Raw genomic sequence first — 18,237 nt, 5'->3', positions numbered from 1 at the left:
CTGCACGCTGAGCAGAACTCCATTCACGCTGAGGAAGCAGTGCCTCCCATAAACCACGTGGACCTCTGAGGCCCAAAGTGCAGCCAGACAAATGGGAACGAACGTGGAGAAGGGACTTAACGGACACCGAGCGCAGAGTGGTTACCAGTGGACTAGGAAATGCGGTCTGGGGAGTGAAGACAGAGGGCCGGGGAGGTTAAACTCTGAAATCAGCCAATTAAAATGCACTCATGTCTCACTGGTTTAATCAAGGAAACACAGGGGGCTTCCTTGGTGGCGCAGTGGTTAAGAGTCCGCCTGCCAATGCAGGGGACACGGGTTCAAGCCCTGGTCCGGGAAGATCCCACATGCCGCGGAGCAACTAAGCCCATGCGCCACAACTACTGAGTCTGTGCTCTAGAGCCTGCGCGCCACAACTACTGAGCCTGCGTGTCACAACTACTGAAGCCCGTGCACGTAGAGCCCGTGCTCTGCAACGAGAAGCCACCACAATGAGAAGGCCGCGCACTGCAAGGAAGAGTAGCCCCTGCTCGCTGCAACTAGAGAAAGCCCGCACGCAGCAATGAAGACCCAACGCAGCCAAAAATAAACTAATTAATTAAATATATATTTTTTAAAAAGTATAGAAAACACAGTGTCCTGATGCTTTCTGGATTACACACTCCTCAGAACAAAACATTACTGTGTACGTGAAAATACTAAGTTCGTCTTATTTACACAAAAGTTGTCTAAATCCGAGAAGGCCCCCCGGAGAAGAGCAAGGTCCCTCCTACCTTCGGTCCCGCCAGAGCGAGGGTCTGCGTGGCGGGCAGCGGCACGGTGGGTGGCCTCTGAGGGGCCCGAGCCACGTCCTGGGGGACAAGCGGGAACAAGCGTGGACAGGTGAGCACTGTCCTAGCTCAGCGCGCCTCTTACACAGCAGAGCTGAGTAATAATGAACGGTCCTGCATTTTAATTTACTAGGTTGTTGGGACACCTGTCAAAGCAGCCCTCATCTGGCTGACGCTCTGACAGTAATGCTCAAAGCCAGGCCGGGCTCGGAGGGGCAAGCTGCGAGGCATCAGGGCAGCCTCTGTTCGAGGCCCGCGAGGCGCGTGGATGTGGGGCAGGGGCAGACCGCGGGGCTCTGGGGCGTCAACGGGCGGTCCTCTCACCTCCTGCTGCTCTGTGGCTGTGGCCACAGAGGCGGGTGGCGGCGCCTCTGGCTTTGGAGCTTGTGTTTCTTGCTCACTAGCTGGGCTGGTCTGGAAAACAAAGGCAGAGAAATACTGTGGGAACAGAAGAGCTTAGTCTGCGGAATTTAGACTCTAACTACATGTTCTTCATTTAAGAAGTGCATTTCCTTGGGGACCTAAGGTCCCAGCACTGGTCCTTAGTCCTGGGACGTCCCGCCGCGGACCCCACCTCACTCACAGCTGCCCTACCTTCCCCGAGGCCTCTGCCCCCGGCGTTCTAAGGCTGGGGTGGCGACCGCGTGGGAGGGTGGACTCTGACAAGTCACAACGATCGCCAAAGGCCTCACGCTCCAACTGCAGCCCGGACCCCCCATCCTCCGGCCCCAGCCATTTAAGGGCAGGAACAGGAGCTGCCAACCCTCTGAGGTCAGTCAGCAGTGATGTTGCTCTGCACCCAGGAGCCCTGAGATCAAGCAGCCACGTGCTCCACAACCCAACTCGGGGATCGAGAAAAAGTACTAACGTCAAGAAAGGTCTAGGGGGCTCCCCTGGCGGCGCAGTGGTAGAGAGTCCGCCTGCCGATGCAGGGGACACGGGTTCGTGCCCCGGTCCGGGAAGATCCCACATGCCGCGGAGCGGCTGGGCCCGTGAGTCATGGCCGCTGAGCCTGCGCGTCCGGAGCCTGTGCTCCGCAACGGAGAGGCCACAACAGTGAGAGACCCGCGTACCGCAAAAAAAAAAAAAAAAAAAAAAAAAAAGTCTATGGACCTGTGACCAGAAGTAGGAATTTCCCTGGAAGCTTTATGACACAGGGAAGTCATGTTCTGTTCTGATGACTCAAGATTCCCAATTTACTCCCACACGCTGAAGCTCAAGCTGCATTCTAAAACCACCTGAAAATGACTTCACATCCATGAGTGTTCCTGATTCTAACGTTTCCTCACCACCAGCAATTACGAGTTACACAGATGCACATACACAGTTTACAAAGCTTCATACATGTGACACAGAAGTAGCTGGGTAGGCACCTACGAGAGCAGCTTACAGCTTGCACTCCGAATCGAAACCCCATTGAACCAAATCAGAGAAGCACTTTCCTATGGCTGGGATTAATTAGGCTGCTGTCTGGGGAGCCAAATTCAGATGGGAAGGCAGCACATACACAGCTGTGTGCTCCAACATTTGACCTTGTAAGCAACTCACAAGGGAAAGGCTAGATCAATTAGCTACAAATGTAAGCAAGTTTCTCCCACATGTAAGGCGTGTTACATGAGTTACAGTTCCACCTTTAGATAAATGAAGGGCAAAAGAACATTAGGTAACTTAATTTTAGCCGCGTAGCAGCCCCACTAGTTTCATTTCGTTGGTTAATTAACAAAAGGATGCAAATGAAGGAGGAGGAGAGGTGCACATCCAATGCCGCTCTGCTGACGTGAGTGAGGGCGCAGGGAGCCGGCGTGGGCAGCGGCCTCCTTCTTCCCAAGAGGCTGGCAGAGAGGAGGAGACAGACAGAGCCCTCGGGTGCGACAGACAGGAGGCACAAAACCATCATTCCCGCCCAATAAAAACTTGCGTGAAAATGTACTGATTCACTCATTGTGGCAAACATTCCTAGTATAAACAGCAAGCTTAATACGGGGAAAGCAGAGGAGAAGCTTCAATCAGACATTTCTCACGTCTGGAAACCCTCCTAGCACACTCAAGACTCTGACCAAGGATTGTTTTCTTTCCATCAGTAAGTGTCCTTCCTACTTAAATCACAGGGTAGTGAGGGACTAAAGCATGAAAATGGCAGGGGTGCTGGCTGCACAGGATGAGGTTCAGAGGTCAGAACCTCTGCCGCCACGCTGAAACCGCTCCGCTGGCCGCCCACGGAGATGCAAGGTCTGAGCCAGAAACCACCTGCCGCCTCACGGATCGCTATGCTGTCCACTAGTTTTACAGAAAAGCCACTGCTGTCCGCACCTCCCCCCATTAACAACCCCAGTCTTTGCTTCTCGGGAGTCTGTATCTGCCCCGACGACGGTGTCTGGCTGTGCAGGGCCAGGAGGAGGCACCAGGCTGAGCAGCGGCAGGTTCTGCACGTACCGCGGTTGTGAACGGTTGCATGTATTTGCCTCTTAAAAACTGAGGACTTCAGGGAAAAGGCAGCATCACAAATTTGATTAAAAAAACCCTCTTGACAGGTGAATGTAAACAGGTGTGTGCCCAGAATGGTGGGGGCAACACAGATCCGCCTGGATTTCCTAACGACTGATCTAGGCAAGGATCACGGTCGTCCGCTAACCCACGGGGACCGCTGATTGCTCCCAGGGCCCTTCCCGGGGTGGGGTCTCGTCTGACAGACACCACCTCCACCTAAGGGTCAAGAAGCTTAGCGTCCCCGGTGCTGAGCAAACTGGCCTCCACTCACGGGGAGAACACACCATCTCCCAAGCAGAGTTCACATCAAGATGTTCAACCCACATCTAATCGAGAGGAAGAGTGGAGGCCTTCTACAAGAGAACTGGTTTGCACACTACAAGAACATCAATGTTATAAAACACAAAGTGGGGGGTGGGGGGGACAGGGGCACAGCTCCAGATTAGAGGAGACCAAAGAGACACGAGCTCTGGCTCCTGAGCTGGAGGGAAGGCAGCTGTGCGCTGCGGCATCAGTGCAAACCATCCCCGCGTGGTGACGGCACTGTGGATACGCAGGGGAACGTCTTCAACTCAGGAAAGAAACGCTGCAGTACTGAGTGTATTAGGGGTCATGATGCCTGCAACCCACACTCAAATAGCTCAGGGGAAAAAGGTCCATGTGCATGTGGAGAGAGAGAGAGAGAGCAAGTGCAGCAACACGCCAGGTGAGAGACACATATGTTCACTGTACTATTCTTTCAACTTTCCTGCAGGTTTAAAATTTTCTAATAAAAAGTTAGAAAACAAAAGCAATGGCAAACACATCAGAAGTCCCATTAATGAGATTTCCTTTCACTAGCTTCCCGTTGCGGCTTGCTTTACGGGGCTGCTGGGAAGGGCCTATTCCTGCAGTTTTGCAGAGACCGTCCTGCCTCCACAGAGTGATGTGAAGAATGCGCAGCTGAAGAGGAGGGAAGCGGGATCCACTCAGACCAGCAGCCACTCCCGAAGCTGGAGGGGCTGCTCTGGGTTCCTCCTGTGTGGGGCGGGTCTCCCTGAGCAGAGGCGATGAACTCCAGCACCAGGACCACAAACAGGGGCCCGGGCCGGACTATTCTTGCAAGCCACCCACCTCCGCCCCGGCGAGGCTGCACCGTACTGAAACGGGAACATGACCGGCTCATTCTTCACCGTGAGAACTTGTGGTTTAAAAACTGCCTGAAATACTCAGCACACAGGCAGAGGCCGGTGTGGACTTCCTCCCGGAAGATGCCAAGCACTCTCTTACCCTCCACCTAACTTGAGGGGCCTCTCTGTGAACGCCTCAAACACCCTAACTGCTTCCAACTGTACACGTTTAGCCCCTGGTCAATTGCAGGATCGGCACAGCTGAGCTAAACCGCCCGGGGCCAATGTACTGTGGGTTTGCGGCCCTGCAGGTAGTCAAATCACAGTAACTGATTTCTAACTCTTCATCAATTCATCTGTCACTGTAAAAAAACAATTACTTACTCTAAACGTCAGATCGTGCGCAAGAGGTGCAGTGTTGAAGTACTCAAAAATGGAATCCTGAAAATCTGGAAGCTTGAGTCCTGTGAGAACAAAAGGAGGCCAGTCAAGGTAAAAAACTTAAGGTGCAAAGACCCAGTGTCACCGAGCTATCAATTCCGTCAGTTAATGATAAATCTGAGAGAGTAACCGAGGAAAACTATCCGGAAATCTCTAAAAATGGGGGGGGGGGGGGAGACCTACCAGATGCTAAAGCAGATTCACTGAAGCGTCTCTAACTAGAATCGGGGGGCATCGCCCATGGACAATGAGCAGGGGAGAAAATCCAGAAGAGCCCCCGCGCCCACGGCAATGAAATCTCAGCTATGGTAAGACCCACATCTGAAATCAGTAGCGAGGGGAACTTTTTAATAACTGGTACTGGACAACTAACTAGCCACAGGAAAAAGATAAAACGGGGTCCGCCCCTCAAACTGCACATCATAGTAAATTCCAGATAAGTCAGTAATCTAAACGTTAAAAGTGAGACTATGCAAGCGTCAAAGGAAGACATGGGCGAATTACTTGAGCAACTGGGGACATGGGGGTATTGCCCTGTAACTCAAAAAAGGGAAAAAACTGATAAATTTGACACACAAAAATTAAAGAAACAATAAAAATACCTTACGCTTGGCAAAACAAAAATAACAACAGCAAAAAACCATCATAAACAAGGACAAACTAGGAAAAATATTTGCAACTTCTGTCAAACAGAAGGTTCTAGTCCTCAATATATAGAAAGCTTCTAAGAAAAAGCCACAACCTGAATTATAAAAAATGGGCAGAAAACACAGATACATAAGTCACCAGAATAAGAAATACAAACAGCCCTCAAACACATGGAAAGGTGTGCAGTCTGGCTCATAATAAGAAAAAATGCAAATGTGGTGCTACTTCTCACCCATTCAGAGTAAGATCACACTTTGTAGGCGAGGCCCTGGGGCAGGAACGCTCGCCTGCACTGTGGCGGAGACACAAATGCACAAGCGTCGGAGCAGAATCCAGCACTGCTGAGGCTAAGTGTGCGCGTGCTTAACCTCTGACTGGCAATCCCACTTCTGGAAACCTAGCCCCAAAATGCACGGACAGAAACAGAAAACGCTATATGCACACGGCTACTCACCGCAGCACTCTGTGATAGCAAGAGACCAGAATAGCCCAACACCCAGCAGGGTGCTGTGCTGTGCTGGGCGAAGGGTCCGGGACCAGCTGAGGGCTGTGGCCTCGCCTGAGCACAGAACAGAGCAGGGCAGGCCTTTGTGAAGTCATGGGGGACACAACTGTCTAATTATACAGGTACAGGTATTTGCTTTATATTTTCAAGGTGAAACAAAGGAAGAATAAACCAAAAACTGTGGCTACCTTTGGAGAAGGCATCTTTGAACAAACTCTACTTCAGAATTTGGACTTTGGAATTATGCTAAGTGCTTTCTTTATGTAACTAAAAACTATTAAACCTAAAAGAAATGAAATGTAAAATAAAACCATTTCATTAAAAAAGGTTTGTATTTAAATCATTCAGGGGCTTCCCTGGGCGGCGCAATGGTTAAGAATCCACCTGCCAATGCAGGGAACACAGGTTCGAGCCCTGGTCCGGGAAGATCCCACATGCCGTGGAGCAACTAAGCCCGTGCGCCACAACTACTGAGCCTGCGCTCTAGAGCCCGTGAGCCACAACTACTGAAGCCCACGTGCTGCAAGCCACAACTACTGAAGCCCATTGTGCTCTGCAACAATGAGAGGCCACCGGGATGAGAAGCCCACGCACTGCAATGAAGAGTAGCCCCCACTCTCAGCAACTAGAGAAAAGCCTGTGCACAGCAACGAAGACCCAATGCAGCCAAAAATAAATTAAAAAAAAAAAATTGAGACGCGTTGTTTCTAATTTACCAGTATCTGCTCTAAACTTTTCTTCCATCTTCTTCTTCAAAATTTCCATTTCTTCTAATAGTTCTCTATTCTTGGCTTCGGAATCCTTTAGTTTGCTAAAATAAAAAATAAACAGCTTTAAGTGCCCAGAGCCCATGTCATCTCTGTGCTGGCTCAGAGAGTGTCAAGATGTTGGGGGGTGGGGGGAGGGTGTTTAACCCAGGTGCCTGGGAAAGCGGCAGGGCAGGCACGACAAGTACCCCTGTTCCTACACTTCAAAACTGCAGACTCTCATGCTCTCATTTTTTCCTTAAAACACTAATAAGCACAGCCCCCAGGAGGTGAAGTGCTCACACATACCCGTGCACCTAGGTCTAACTGAACACCGACTAAGTGCCCGCCCCCGGGTGGCCCAAGGCCCCGCAGGCACCTTTCAAAGGAGAGATTCATGTCCTTGACCTTCCTCAGCTCCTCCTGGACGAGCTGTTTGGCCCGGATCTCCGCCTCTAGAGCTGACTGCAGTTCCAGGCGTGCAGACATGTCCAGCTTCTGACTACGGCGAACTTTCCAAAGGGGATCCTGTAGAGATCAGTTCAAATATTAAAAATACATTCTTAAGCTATTTACTTGTTTAACAAAATTAACGCTAACAAATAAGTAATTCATCTTCTTTTAATCTTGAGCTTTTATTATATTTAAGTATCAACTCTCAGATGTTAAAGTCCATGGGATCCAATTTTAGTTTTGTGACTTTTTTCTTAGAGGTCTTCTAGAGAATAAAATTGACGGGTTTTTTTTCTCTAAGAATAAAACTGACCCTGCAGTGTGATTTCTACAGGGCTCCGCTACACTCTTCTACAAATTTAAGTTACATTCTAGGATCACAGTTACCTTATTTTTCCTACGTCTTGAAACGTTGTGCTATTTCATCATCTTAGTAACTATGTCATTACTCATCAATTATTCCTACCTATGATAAAACACTAAAATAATAACAGAAAGGAAGAATGATGTAATGACCTAGAAGGTTGAAGCCATAGTGAAATAAACCAGCTTGAGGACAGCATTCTTCCATTTTCCTATTGAGCTGCCTAATGTATCTCACCGACTTTCAAGAGCATAAGAGAAATCTGAAGAGATTATCTTGCAGACTTTTTTTTAAGGCTTTCACTGAATACGGTTAAGAATTCTTCATTTTTCCTCCATAACAAGAAAGAGGAGAAAACGGAGTGAGAGAGATGGCTCACAAGCAGAAGAGTGTACGGAGGAGCGGGCAGGGCTCCATCTAGCGGTGACAGCGGGACCGATAAGCTGAGAGAAGGCTCAGGGGACCACATCCTAGGGGAACTTTCTCAAGAATGGATAAGTGAACAGACAACACATTTCTAAGGACAATACACTTTTAAGGACATTCTCATCCAGTTAGTCCTTCAACACGAAGAACTATCCACACTGTATTTTGCAACAAGAATCTCAACGGGGGCTTCCCTGGTGGTGCAGTGGTTAAGAATCCGCCTGCCAACGCAGGGGACACGGGTTCAATCCCTGGTCCGGGAAGATCCCACATGCCGTGGAGCAACTAAGCCCGTGTGCCACAACTACTGAGCCTGTGCTCTAGAGCCTGTGAGCCACAACTACTGGAGCCCACATGCCAAAACTACTGAATCCTGTGTGCCTAGAGCCCATGCTCTGCCACAAGAGAAGCCACCACACCACAACGAAGAGTAGCCTCTGCTCGCCCCAACTAGAGAAAGCCCGCGCATAGCAACGAAGACCCAACGCAGACAAAAATTAATAAATAAATTTTAAAAAAAATCTCAACAATCCCATTTTGCTAAAAGGACATATTCTTTCATCTTTTATGAGGTTTGTGCACAAACTTTATTTAATGCAGTTTATAAATGCCAGTGTACTTGTAAACATGACTGGAAGAAAAGAGAAAAACAGAAACAAAAAAATTTACTGCTCATTCTAATTGGTGTTTGTAAATGTAAAAATGAACATGTTCTCCAATCATGGAGCAAAGAACACAGAGGTAGTTTTTCTTTCAATAAAATTATGAGCTGTCCATGTTTTCAAAAGTATTGTGTTCTGGACATTCCTGGTGGCACAGTGGTTAAGAATCCACCTGCTGATGCAGGGGACACAGGTTCGAGCCCTGGTCCGGGAAGATCCCACATGCCGTGGAGCAACTAAGCCCGTGCGCCACAACTGCTGAGCCTGCGCTCTAGAGCCACAACTACTGAAGCCCGCACGCCTAGAGCCCATGCTCCACAACAAGAGAAGCCCGCACACCACAACCAAGAGTAGCCCCTGCTCACCTCAACTAGAGAAAGGCCGCACGCAGCAACAAAGACCCAACACAGCCAAAAATAAATAAATAAATAAAAACAAAATAAAAAATGTATTGTGTTTTGGTGACGGAAGCGCAAGAAGAGTGAGAGGTCAAGGATGAGCTGGAACCTATCAGAGACGGACTCCTGAGGTTCAGCATCTACAAGCCGCACGTGCTCCAGGCCCTGTGGGACGGGGGCCAGCAGTTCAGTCCACCCAAAAGTACTGGCCCCCCAACCTTGGTAAACATACCTTCAAACCAGGAAAACATGGAATAAAACTGTGCGTTCACTAAGTTTAATTCTAGCCAGAATCCTAATGAAGTTTTGTTCCTCTTCACCTTTATTCTGACTTTGTGAATTATTCACAAAGTAACTCACACATGTGTATTTTAACAAGGGTAAATGGTGGAGGAGAGAAGGGGGTGCGAGCTGCTGCACGGGGACCAGCACCACCAGCCCAGCGCTCAGAGTCACACAGGCTGCTGGACAGACGGACAGACCTACACACTAATAAAGCAAACCTCCTCGACGGCAGAATCCCATCCTGCTAAGTTAAGACTGCACCACAGAGCCTGCTACTCAACAGTGATTTGCTAAATGAATGAATGGTATCAAAGTAATCTGTGATCTCCTGACGCCCGACAAGATGCCAGCCACACAGAAGCCTCCCACGTCACTGAATTACCTGCACGTTCACATTTGGAGCCACCTATGATCCCCCAGCAACAGAAGTGCGCATTTCAGACCCAGACCTACCAGTGTCCTTGACCCCAGGCTGGAGCTCCTCAGCGCCTCGAGTTCTTCGGTCATCTTCGAAGCCAAGGCCTGAAGATAGCCCCGGGCATCCTTCTCGTCGCTGACCCTGGAGGGGAACAGCCATCCCGTGAGCCAGAGGTGCCCACCACCCCTCCTCAGGACACGGCGGCCCAATGCCATGTCACCCTCCAACACCCGTGACGAGCCCACACCCTGTTAGGGGAGGCCAGTCCCAGCTCGCTCTCTGGGGCTCCTGGGCCTTTGTGCAGCCGTGCTTCCCAGAAGCTCTGCCTCCGTTTCAGCCAGGACATGCGGGGTGGGGGCCAGCGCGACCCACACCCTCGGGGACCTGGTGGTGCTGTTTCTCCACCTTCAGTCCAATGTCATGATCACGGGACAGAACTGCTGCCCCCAGACGGTACCGATTTGGGGGAAACAGGCGAGATCTGTAGGGTTAGACCTCAGAGACACAGTGTGAGGTGTGAAGGAGGAGGTGGCAGCTGGGGAAACCACGATGGGGGCGCCAGCTGGGCCGCACCGCGGGGCTCGCCGTGCACGTACCACTGAATGATTTCCGCGATCTGGGCTTCCCAGTGGGCAACCGACTCCTTCTTGGCTGCCAGATCCTGCAGGTCATCCTCCAGCTGTCTGTTCTGAGCTGTGAGTTTATCCACAAAGGAACAAAGCTGAAATTAAACAATTGTAACACACAACTCGTTACTGGGCATCCTCAGCATTATGAAAACTACAAGTCCTTTTGAATTTTGAAAGTTTTCTTTAATCCTTATGAGAGTTTCCCAAACGAAGTTTCCAATGTGGACTTTCTGATCATATCAAACTTAAGTCACGTTTCAATACGAATCTTAACATCAAAGTGATTAGAGCTACTGGTTTCAGGTAATTAGCAGCTTGTAACCAAATGAAAACATCCCACTTAAAAGATCAAACATATTATTACTTCACTTAAAAATTAAAATACTTAAAACACCAAACTTCTAAGACTCAAGAACGAAAAAATTACAGCATCCACAAAGTGACGGTTCAGATCCTTTAAATCACCTTTTCGTTTTCTGCAGTTAATTTCTTGTTTTCCTCAAGCAGCATCGCCCTTTCTCGTTCGTACTTGTCTTTGACTGTGCCCACGGCCTCCTCCATCTCACTGTGCCTGAGAAGGCAGGAGAGATTTTAGGGGTTCCTGACTTTGCCAACGCTCCTCCCCGGGCCCGGCGCAGCCCGAGGCCTCTGCGCCGCGGGGCTGTGCGGACTCACCGCTCACGTTTGGACTTCTCTAACTTGTCCTTCAGCACCAGGACCTCCTTCTGCAGGGCCAGCTGCTGGCTTTCAGAGTCGTGCACCTCTTTCTTCACATTCTTCACCTCCAGCACGTGGGAGGCCTCGCGTCTCACCAATTCCTCTTCATAAAACAGGACTTTCTTCTCAAGCTCAGATTTTATCTTGGAAATCTCCTGCTGATGTTCTAAGGCGGCACCTGGCCCACGGCCTCCTTGCTTCATCTGAAGATAAAGGTTGGAATAAATTACAAATCTCTGCGCCCTCCTCGAGGCTCAGGCATCACCCCGACCACGGCAGACACTTGCAAGCGCTTCTTCCTCTGCCCTGCCAACAGACACCGGTCCTTCTAACAGCTGCAGGGCAGGCTTTGGTGGGGGCGGGGGTGTGTGTGTGTGTCTGCCCTGGGAGGGGTGAGCCCAGATCTGCCTGAGACCCAGAGGCTCCGTCTCACACTCTGATACGAATGGTTCTCAAGGTCTCCTCACGCTGTCCGTTCATTCACGCAACAATATTCTCTGGAGGGCTGACCGTGTGCCAGGCACCCTCCTGCTAACAGGGTCACACGGGGTGGTGACGTGGGAAGTGAGCCATCAGGCTAGGAAGGTCTTCGTCACGGGGGAGGCGGGGGCTCAGCCAGGGCAGAGGCACTGAGTGAGGGGAGTGGGGGGACAAGCTGCAAGTGTCTGAAGAACAGGAGGAATCGGGGGGCACGAGGGAGGAGGTCAGGGTTATTCGAGCGCTGCGGGAAGCCATCAGAGGGCATTAACGACGTGACGAGCTTTGACTTCGGTGTAACGAGCTGCTGTGTGGAGAGCAGACTGCAGAGGGCACAGAAAGGGACGGGGAGACGCAGTCACAGGCCGCCGAGTCCGGGCAAAAGGTGTTGCCCGTGGAAGCAAATACGACGGGGAGAAGCTGACACCTCGGGGTTGTGTACTGGGGGGACGGGCCAGGTGTGAGGGCGAGAAGACCCATCGTCTGCATTTCACAGAGGAAACCCAGGCTCAGAAAGCAGAGTCCTGGATCTGAAGTCTCGCCAAGCCCATGAGGAGCCACTACAGCCCTCCCCCACTCCCCCGCCCCTCCCCAGCCACCCCACTGCCCTCTGGCCCTGGACGAGGGCCCCAGGCCGTCAGCCCGGCTCTTCCACTGTCAGCAGCAGGACGTGGGCTGTAAGCTTTTACAGAAACTGACTCCACCGAATTTAGAAACCCCAGACATGGAGAAAGCATGAGGCGTCAGTTTGCTAGGGCTGGCTCTAGACTGCTCTAAACTACACAAGGAAAGAAACGAAGGAACCCGGTTTTTAAAGGTGAGAAGCTCCCATGAGCTTTACATCGCGTTCCCGGCCCCCCGCCGCCCCCGCCCCACGCCAGGTCTTGTTGGAGCCCTGACAATCGCATCGTTTAAGGTGACTCCCGCCCAGCAGCCGCTAAGGATAAGAGTCTGCTCTCTCAGTAAGAATAAAGACCTAACCGAGCACTACCTTGAGGGCTTCAAGCTCACTTTCTATTTGCTTGGAGAAGTTCTCGCTGTGCTCACGCAGCTTGCGCTCCTTGGAGGCCTCGGCCACGGCGTCCTCAAGCTGAGCTTCCAGCTAAGGAAGGAGAGCAGCGCTTTTTATCAACACAAACCAGCTGCACTGCGGCAGCTAGACCTTTACCCAGAAGGAACTCTAAGGGAACGAAACCTTGTAACTCTTCGCTCTTCATCAGATTTTGATCATAAAGTAAAGGCTGAGAAATACACTTCAGGACTTAACTGGAATGGCTGGTTAGTAATAAAACAAGTTTAAATTCTAATTTAAATTGATACTCTGAAACTGTATTTCAAGAAAAGATACCAGTTTGTGAAAACAAATACTCCAATACCTGTAGGACACAGGTTCGGGGTTTTTTGTTTGTTTGTTTGTTTTTTAATTTTACTTATTTATTTTTGGCTGTGTTGGGTCTTCGTTGCTGCCCGCGGGCTTTCTTTAGTTGTGGTGAGCAGGGGCTACTCTTTGTTGCAGTGCGTGGGCTTCTCATTGCGGTGGCTTCTGTTGTTGTGGAACACGGGCTCTAGGCGTGCGGGCTTCAGTAGTTGTGGCTTGCGGGCTCAGCAGTTGCGGCTCGCGGACTCCAGAGCGCAGGCTCAGTAGTTGTGGCGCACGGGCTTATTTGCTCCGCGGCATGTGGGATCTTCCCAGGCCAGGGCTTGAACCTGTGTCCCCTGCATTGGCAGGCGGATTCTTAACCACTGCGCCACCAGGGAAGTCCCAGATTCATTTTTTTTTAATGGAAGACTTGAAACATACACAAAAGTAGATAGAGTGGTATAATGAAGCCCATGTGCCATGACCCGGCGTCAAGAGGTAGCACCCTGGGCCTGCTTCAGCTGCATGGCTACTCCCCAATCATTTTAAAGCAAACCCCAGACACAGTATCATTTCACCCAGAACTGGAATGGTCATGCTTAATTAGGGATTCACTACAAAGAGTTACAGTTGGCTAGAACTACAAATGTACTGGGGTTGCAAAATCAACTGTCTAAGAAGAAAACAAACAGGCATTCTGAGGCCGAAGGACAAAGAGCCCTGGACATGAAGGAACAGGAGCACATGCTCTGCGCCTCCCACTCAGTTTACCGAGTAAACCCAACAGAATGTTAAAGGAAGGGCTGTGGGCAATGTGTTGCCTGTTGGTAGCAGAACGTTTGAAATCATCTCGGGCAGCAGTTCAAAGTGGGGTCCTGAGGCCCTTTTAGGGTCTGCAAGGCCCTTCCCCTTCTAAGTCCCTACCTTAGGAGCTGGGCTTTCTTCATGTACGTTATACAAAAAAGCGTATCGCTCCAGACAATGGAGAAACAGATATAAGAATCCGGGTGTTTTCTATTAAGTCAGACATTAAAGAAAGGCATAAGCATGTTAAAAATGCCACACTTCTCACTATATTTTAAAAAACTGGTCACTTTTCATAAAAATGTTATTTATGTTAACATGTAATGAGTCTGTTGTTATACTGAACATTTTTTCAGTTTTAATTTCTAACGCGGTAAACACTAAGACCACACAAACAAAAGCCCTCGGGGCCCTCAGTGATTTCTGAGTGTCAAGGATCCCGAAGCCAGTCTCAGGACCGCTGCTCTGGGGCGGCGGCATTGCGCACCTAGAAGCCTTCGTGTCTCCTGAAGCCATGCCGCGTCACATCATGACGTGTTTCTATGGTATTTCTTGTTCGTGAATACCCTCTATTCTGCTTTAAGATTTTAGTACTACAGGAACTTCTTTTAATAACTTCACAAACAGGGAACAAGGGCTGAGAGCTACAAAACAGACGTCTAGCAAAGCGGCTACTTGGCTTCACGTGAAATTTAAGATCCATTGTATCTTCAAGTGATTTACGTGACGCAGCCTAAACTCCCAAAGCTGTTGTACTGGGATCACCCAGGCGCCCCACCAGCGTCCCCTGAAGCCCCGAGAAGCTACCTCCTTCCTGCTCTTGTCGGCCCTGCGGGCCTCCTGCCTCAGCGCGTCCATCTTCTGCACGGCCGCCTCCACCTCCTCCTCCCGGTCCCGCAGCTGCCGGGACACCTTCTGCTTCTGGGACCGGAGCTCGGCCATGCGCTCGTTGAGCTCTGAGAACTCCTGCAGGGCCAGCTTCCGCTGCTGGTGGGCGTCTTTCAGTTCCCGGGCCTGGGACTTCAACCGCTCGGAAGCCTCAATCAATTGCTGAACACAAAAGAGTTAAATTACAGATGGTTTACGTTTGCCTAACGAGGACTGGACTGGAAGGCGAGAAGTGCTGTCTTCCACAGTATTAAGGGGTTAAAGTGACAGCAGATCTGGTTACAGGCTGTAGCCACAGCCCCGAGAACTGACCTTCCTGGAAAAAGCCCTGTTTGTCCCAGCGCAGCCTGAAGAAGCCCACCTGAGACCAGTGAGACCCTCCTATGATGTGAGCAGCTTGCCCACAGAGGCAAGTCTGGCCCAGGAATTTCGACCTCTCCCCTGCGTCATCCATGCAATCACCAAAGTAGATGAAGCGCGAATCTGGTCGCCAATCTGCTTACTTAAACCCAGCAGATCAGAAAAGAGCACATTGTATACAAAAGTGCTTAAGATTTCAATCAAAGTAAAGAACCGTATAAAAACAATCTGCTCCCTGCAGCCGATCCCTTGACAACTGGGCTGCTCCGTCACCGTGGCACCTGCTGGCCTGCGGCTGGAAGCAGCAGGATCTGAGCAGGCTGGCAGGGCAGCTCCCGCCACAGGGAGGAGAGGCCCCTGTGGACCGCCCACTGCAAGTTTCTCCAGCCCACCTGCGCCTCTGAGACGAAGCCCTGCAGGTGGTACAATACCACGGGGAACAGAAATCCTGCTCGATTCAGAAAACAGACCCCAACCACAGGGTCAACAACCGAGTGCACCTTAGGAAACACGGTCCTCACCGGTGTGAACATACTGCTGTCTGAACACAGCTGGAAGTGTCTCACTGAAAATCAATGTCATAAAGGAGCTATGGCCTCTTTCGCAAAGCCTTGCCAGAGCTGCAGGCCGGGCAGGAAGGACAGGGACTCTGGCTCGGGTGAGGACACGCGCCCTAAGCCAGCTGGGTCAGCGCAGGGAAAGCCCTCAGCCCTCACCCGGGGATGCTGCCCGCTCAGCAGGCCCGTGTCCGAGGTTAAAGACGACGACCGGGAAGTGCGCCCGTGGAGCCACGGCGCTGAAGAGCACCCGCGACCACGATTGGCCCCACGGTAACCGGGCGCCGGTTGGGCTCCGTGTGAGCCTCGGCAGCAGGGGCCAGGATCTGCACGCAGGCGAGGGGCCTGGACATCCTCGAACACACGCACGGACTCAACCTCACACTCTGCAAGATCACGTAAGCCTCTCCCACACAAACGAGGCCTCTTGACTACCTTGTGGAAATCCTCCTTTTCCTGCCGCACCAGGCGGTACTGCTTCTCCAGGCCTTTCAGTCGATGCGTGGAATCCTCGTGCTCCTGGCGAAGAGTCACCGTGTCCTCAAGCTGTCGCTCGAGCCTATTTGAATCTGAGCAAAAGAGAAAAGAAAGCGTATTCCCTTACATGCAAAACTTTGTGATCTGACCTACTGACAGGGAATTATTTAATAATCCCAATGCTCTTTGTGATCTGACTTACTGAACAGGGAATTATTTAATAATCCCAAATGCCCTCGAGGCTTTTTTGACATTCTCTCCCAGGCACGCACATGGCCGCCTGCACACCTGAGCAGACCCAGCAGACTTGGCTCTGCCCCTCTGTCTACGCACCCTTCCCCGGGGCCGTGAGCTCCAGGGCGGCATGCGCCTCTCTGTCTCGCCCTTGCTCCCTGTGTGCGCCAGCACAGTGCAGCCGAGTGGTGCAGGAGGGTTTTAGTAAGTAATGGACTCAATGGAAGCCCTTTTCTGGATCGGGATAGTGGGTCCCAGATAGGAAACAGACAGAAGGCAATTGACTCGGGTTTGATTTGAGATGAGTCAAGGGCAGCAGCAACCATGTGTCAGGTAAACGGTTAAGACTTAAAGGTGACTTGGGTCTTCAGGAAGCTCTGATAACCTAGGAACCACAAAACACACACTCTCGTGACAATAGAACCAGCATCTAAAACACTGGAACGTGAGTACAGCCACTGAGGGAAGCTTCAGAAAGGAAAGTTATGGCAATTCTGTCTTAGAGTGACAAAGAGGAGAATTAAGAGAGAGAAATGCAAAATATTCTGAGAGTTTATGCATAAAATATTAAGAACTGATTCTAGCTGTAACTATAACATTATGGTATTAGAGTTAAGCAAGTTGGAGAAATGATTTTAAATAAGCTGGCAAAACACCAGAACTCTTTGCTGAAGTTTAACCTTTTTTTTCCTGCTTTTCCATCCAATGAAAAGGACTCTGAAAATTTTCTTGGCAGAGACGAATGCCCAAGAACAGACTAAGCAGTTTGACTTTAGAACACTTACCTGCTATCTTGTTCTTCAAACGTTCGATTTCTTCGTTCAGCTTTTTGATCTCTTTATCCCGGGCTGAACTGCCCAGGGCCCGGGCCGAGCCGTGGAGGGACTGGACGGTCTGGGTGGACTCTGGGGAAGAGACACACATGAGTGCAGGCCCACGGCAGCGGCAAGCAGACCCCACTGCAGAGGCCCCGCTGCCACTCACCCTGCAGCTTCCTGCTCAGCTCCAGCCTCTCCTGTTCCAGCCTCCGGATCCTCCTCTCATAGGCTTCAACCTGCAGGCTGTTCTCCAAATCCCGCTGCACACCCTCGTCTTTGGTTAACGTACTGGACTGCATTATGCTCTTCAGAGAGCCCCGGTCAGAAAAACAGCTGCAAATAAAGCAACAGGGTTTTCTGATCTACTGAGAATTTACAATGATTCCATTAGCATTTAAAAACTTCCTGGGGTAAAAGATAAGCCTTTTTAAATTGGCAAACAAAAACACTTGTGAAAAGACTTTATTGTTTATGGAGCCAAAATTAGACAAGAGTCTTCCTTCCTGCAAATGACTGGGTGACAACGGGCAGCGAAGAGGGACGCCCTCAGAGCTGGTCAGAGACATTGCCTCTGCAGGGGAGGGGACGTTAATTTCTTTCTTTCTTGTTGAAGTACTGTTGATTTACAATGCTGTGTTAGTACAGGGCATAACTTCTAAATCATCGCGTCCACTCAACCAGACACTGAAAAGAGAAGGCCTTTTGCACGAGGAGCTGGGCTGGTGGGGCCTGGCTGGGCTCAGGCAGAGGCTTCCCAGGACGCTCACCCTGGAGGCCTGCAGCGAAGTGAGTCGGCGAGGGCACTCTGGCTCCACACTGACTGGAGACGGTTCCTTCAACCCTCCGGGGCTCATCTTCCCCCGAAGACTGAACACCCTGTAAGGTTCCTTCAATTCCAGCACTCTCACCAGCACAGATAAGCTCCTCACCAACGACCAGCCGACTCACAACACACAGACTAAGGCCGAGGATGGTTCTCTCCATCAGAGCTTAACTCGGGGACAGGTTACTTAGTTCCTCTTGCATTTAACGTGACAGTGACGTCAGGGACGTTTCTGAGTCCTACAATGCATGCAGCGAGGCACCCACCGTGCACGCGCAAGCACACACACACTCACAGGAGGGGCTGGCTGGTGTTTCTCAA

At 50.7% G+C, this 18,237-nt stretch overlaps 1 protein-coding gene across 3 annotated transcripts in view; it reads right to left on the bottom strand.

Annotated features, from left to right (window-relative positions):
• The window catches only part of CDC42BPB (CDC42 binding protein kinase beta), a 113,827-nt gene that overhangs the window by 18,566 nt on the left and 77,024 nt on the right, over nt 1–18,237 (bottom strand). For all 3 annotated transcript variants that reach the window (XR_014326167.1, XM_082838110.1, XM_082838111.1), the window contains exons 10-23: nt 17,260–17,426; nt 17,061–17,180; nt 16,000–16,133; nt 14,567–14,809; nt 12,587–12,697; nt 11,077–11,321; nt 10,867–10,972; nt 10,369–10,493; nt 9,808–9,913; nt 7,146–7,294; nt 6,737–6,831; nt 4,811–4,890; nt 1,155–1,244; nt 774–851 (exon numbers count right to left, since the gene is read on the bottom strand). Coding sequence is in view for 2 of the 3 variants with exons in the window: in XM_082838110.1 (XP_082694236.1) it covers nt 774–851; nt 1,155–1,244; nt 4,811–4,890; nt 6,737–6,831; nt 7,146–7,294; nt 9,808–9,913; nt 10,369–10,493; nt 10,867–10,972; nt 11,077–11,321; nt 12,587–12,697; nt 14,567–14,809; nt 16,000–16,133; nt 17,061–17,180; nt 17,260–17,426 (1,849 nt within the window). In the remaining variant the exon portion in view is untranslated. The remainder of the gene's footprint in view (nt 1–773; nt 852–1,154; nt 1,245–4,810; nt 4,891–6,736; nt 6,832–7,145; nt 7,295–9,807; nt 9,914–10,368; nt 10,494–10,866; nt 10,973–11,076; nt 11,322–12,586; nt 12,698–14,566; nt 14,810–15,999; nt 16,134–17,060; nt 17,181–17,259; nt 17,427–18,237) is intronic.

This window comes from Leucopleurus acutus, assembly GCF_964270905.1.
Source record: "Leucopleurus acutus genome assembly, chromosome: 1".
NCBI lineage: Eukaryota > Metazoa > Chordata > Mammalia > Artiodactyla > Delphinidae > Leucopleurus > Leucopleurus acutus.
Note: the sequence above shows the minus strand (reverse complement) of the source record. Positions and strands in the feature narration are given on the sequence as shown.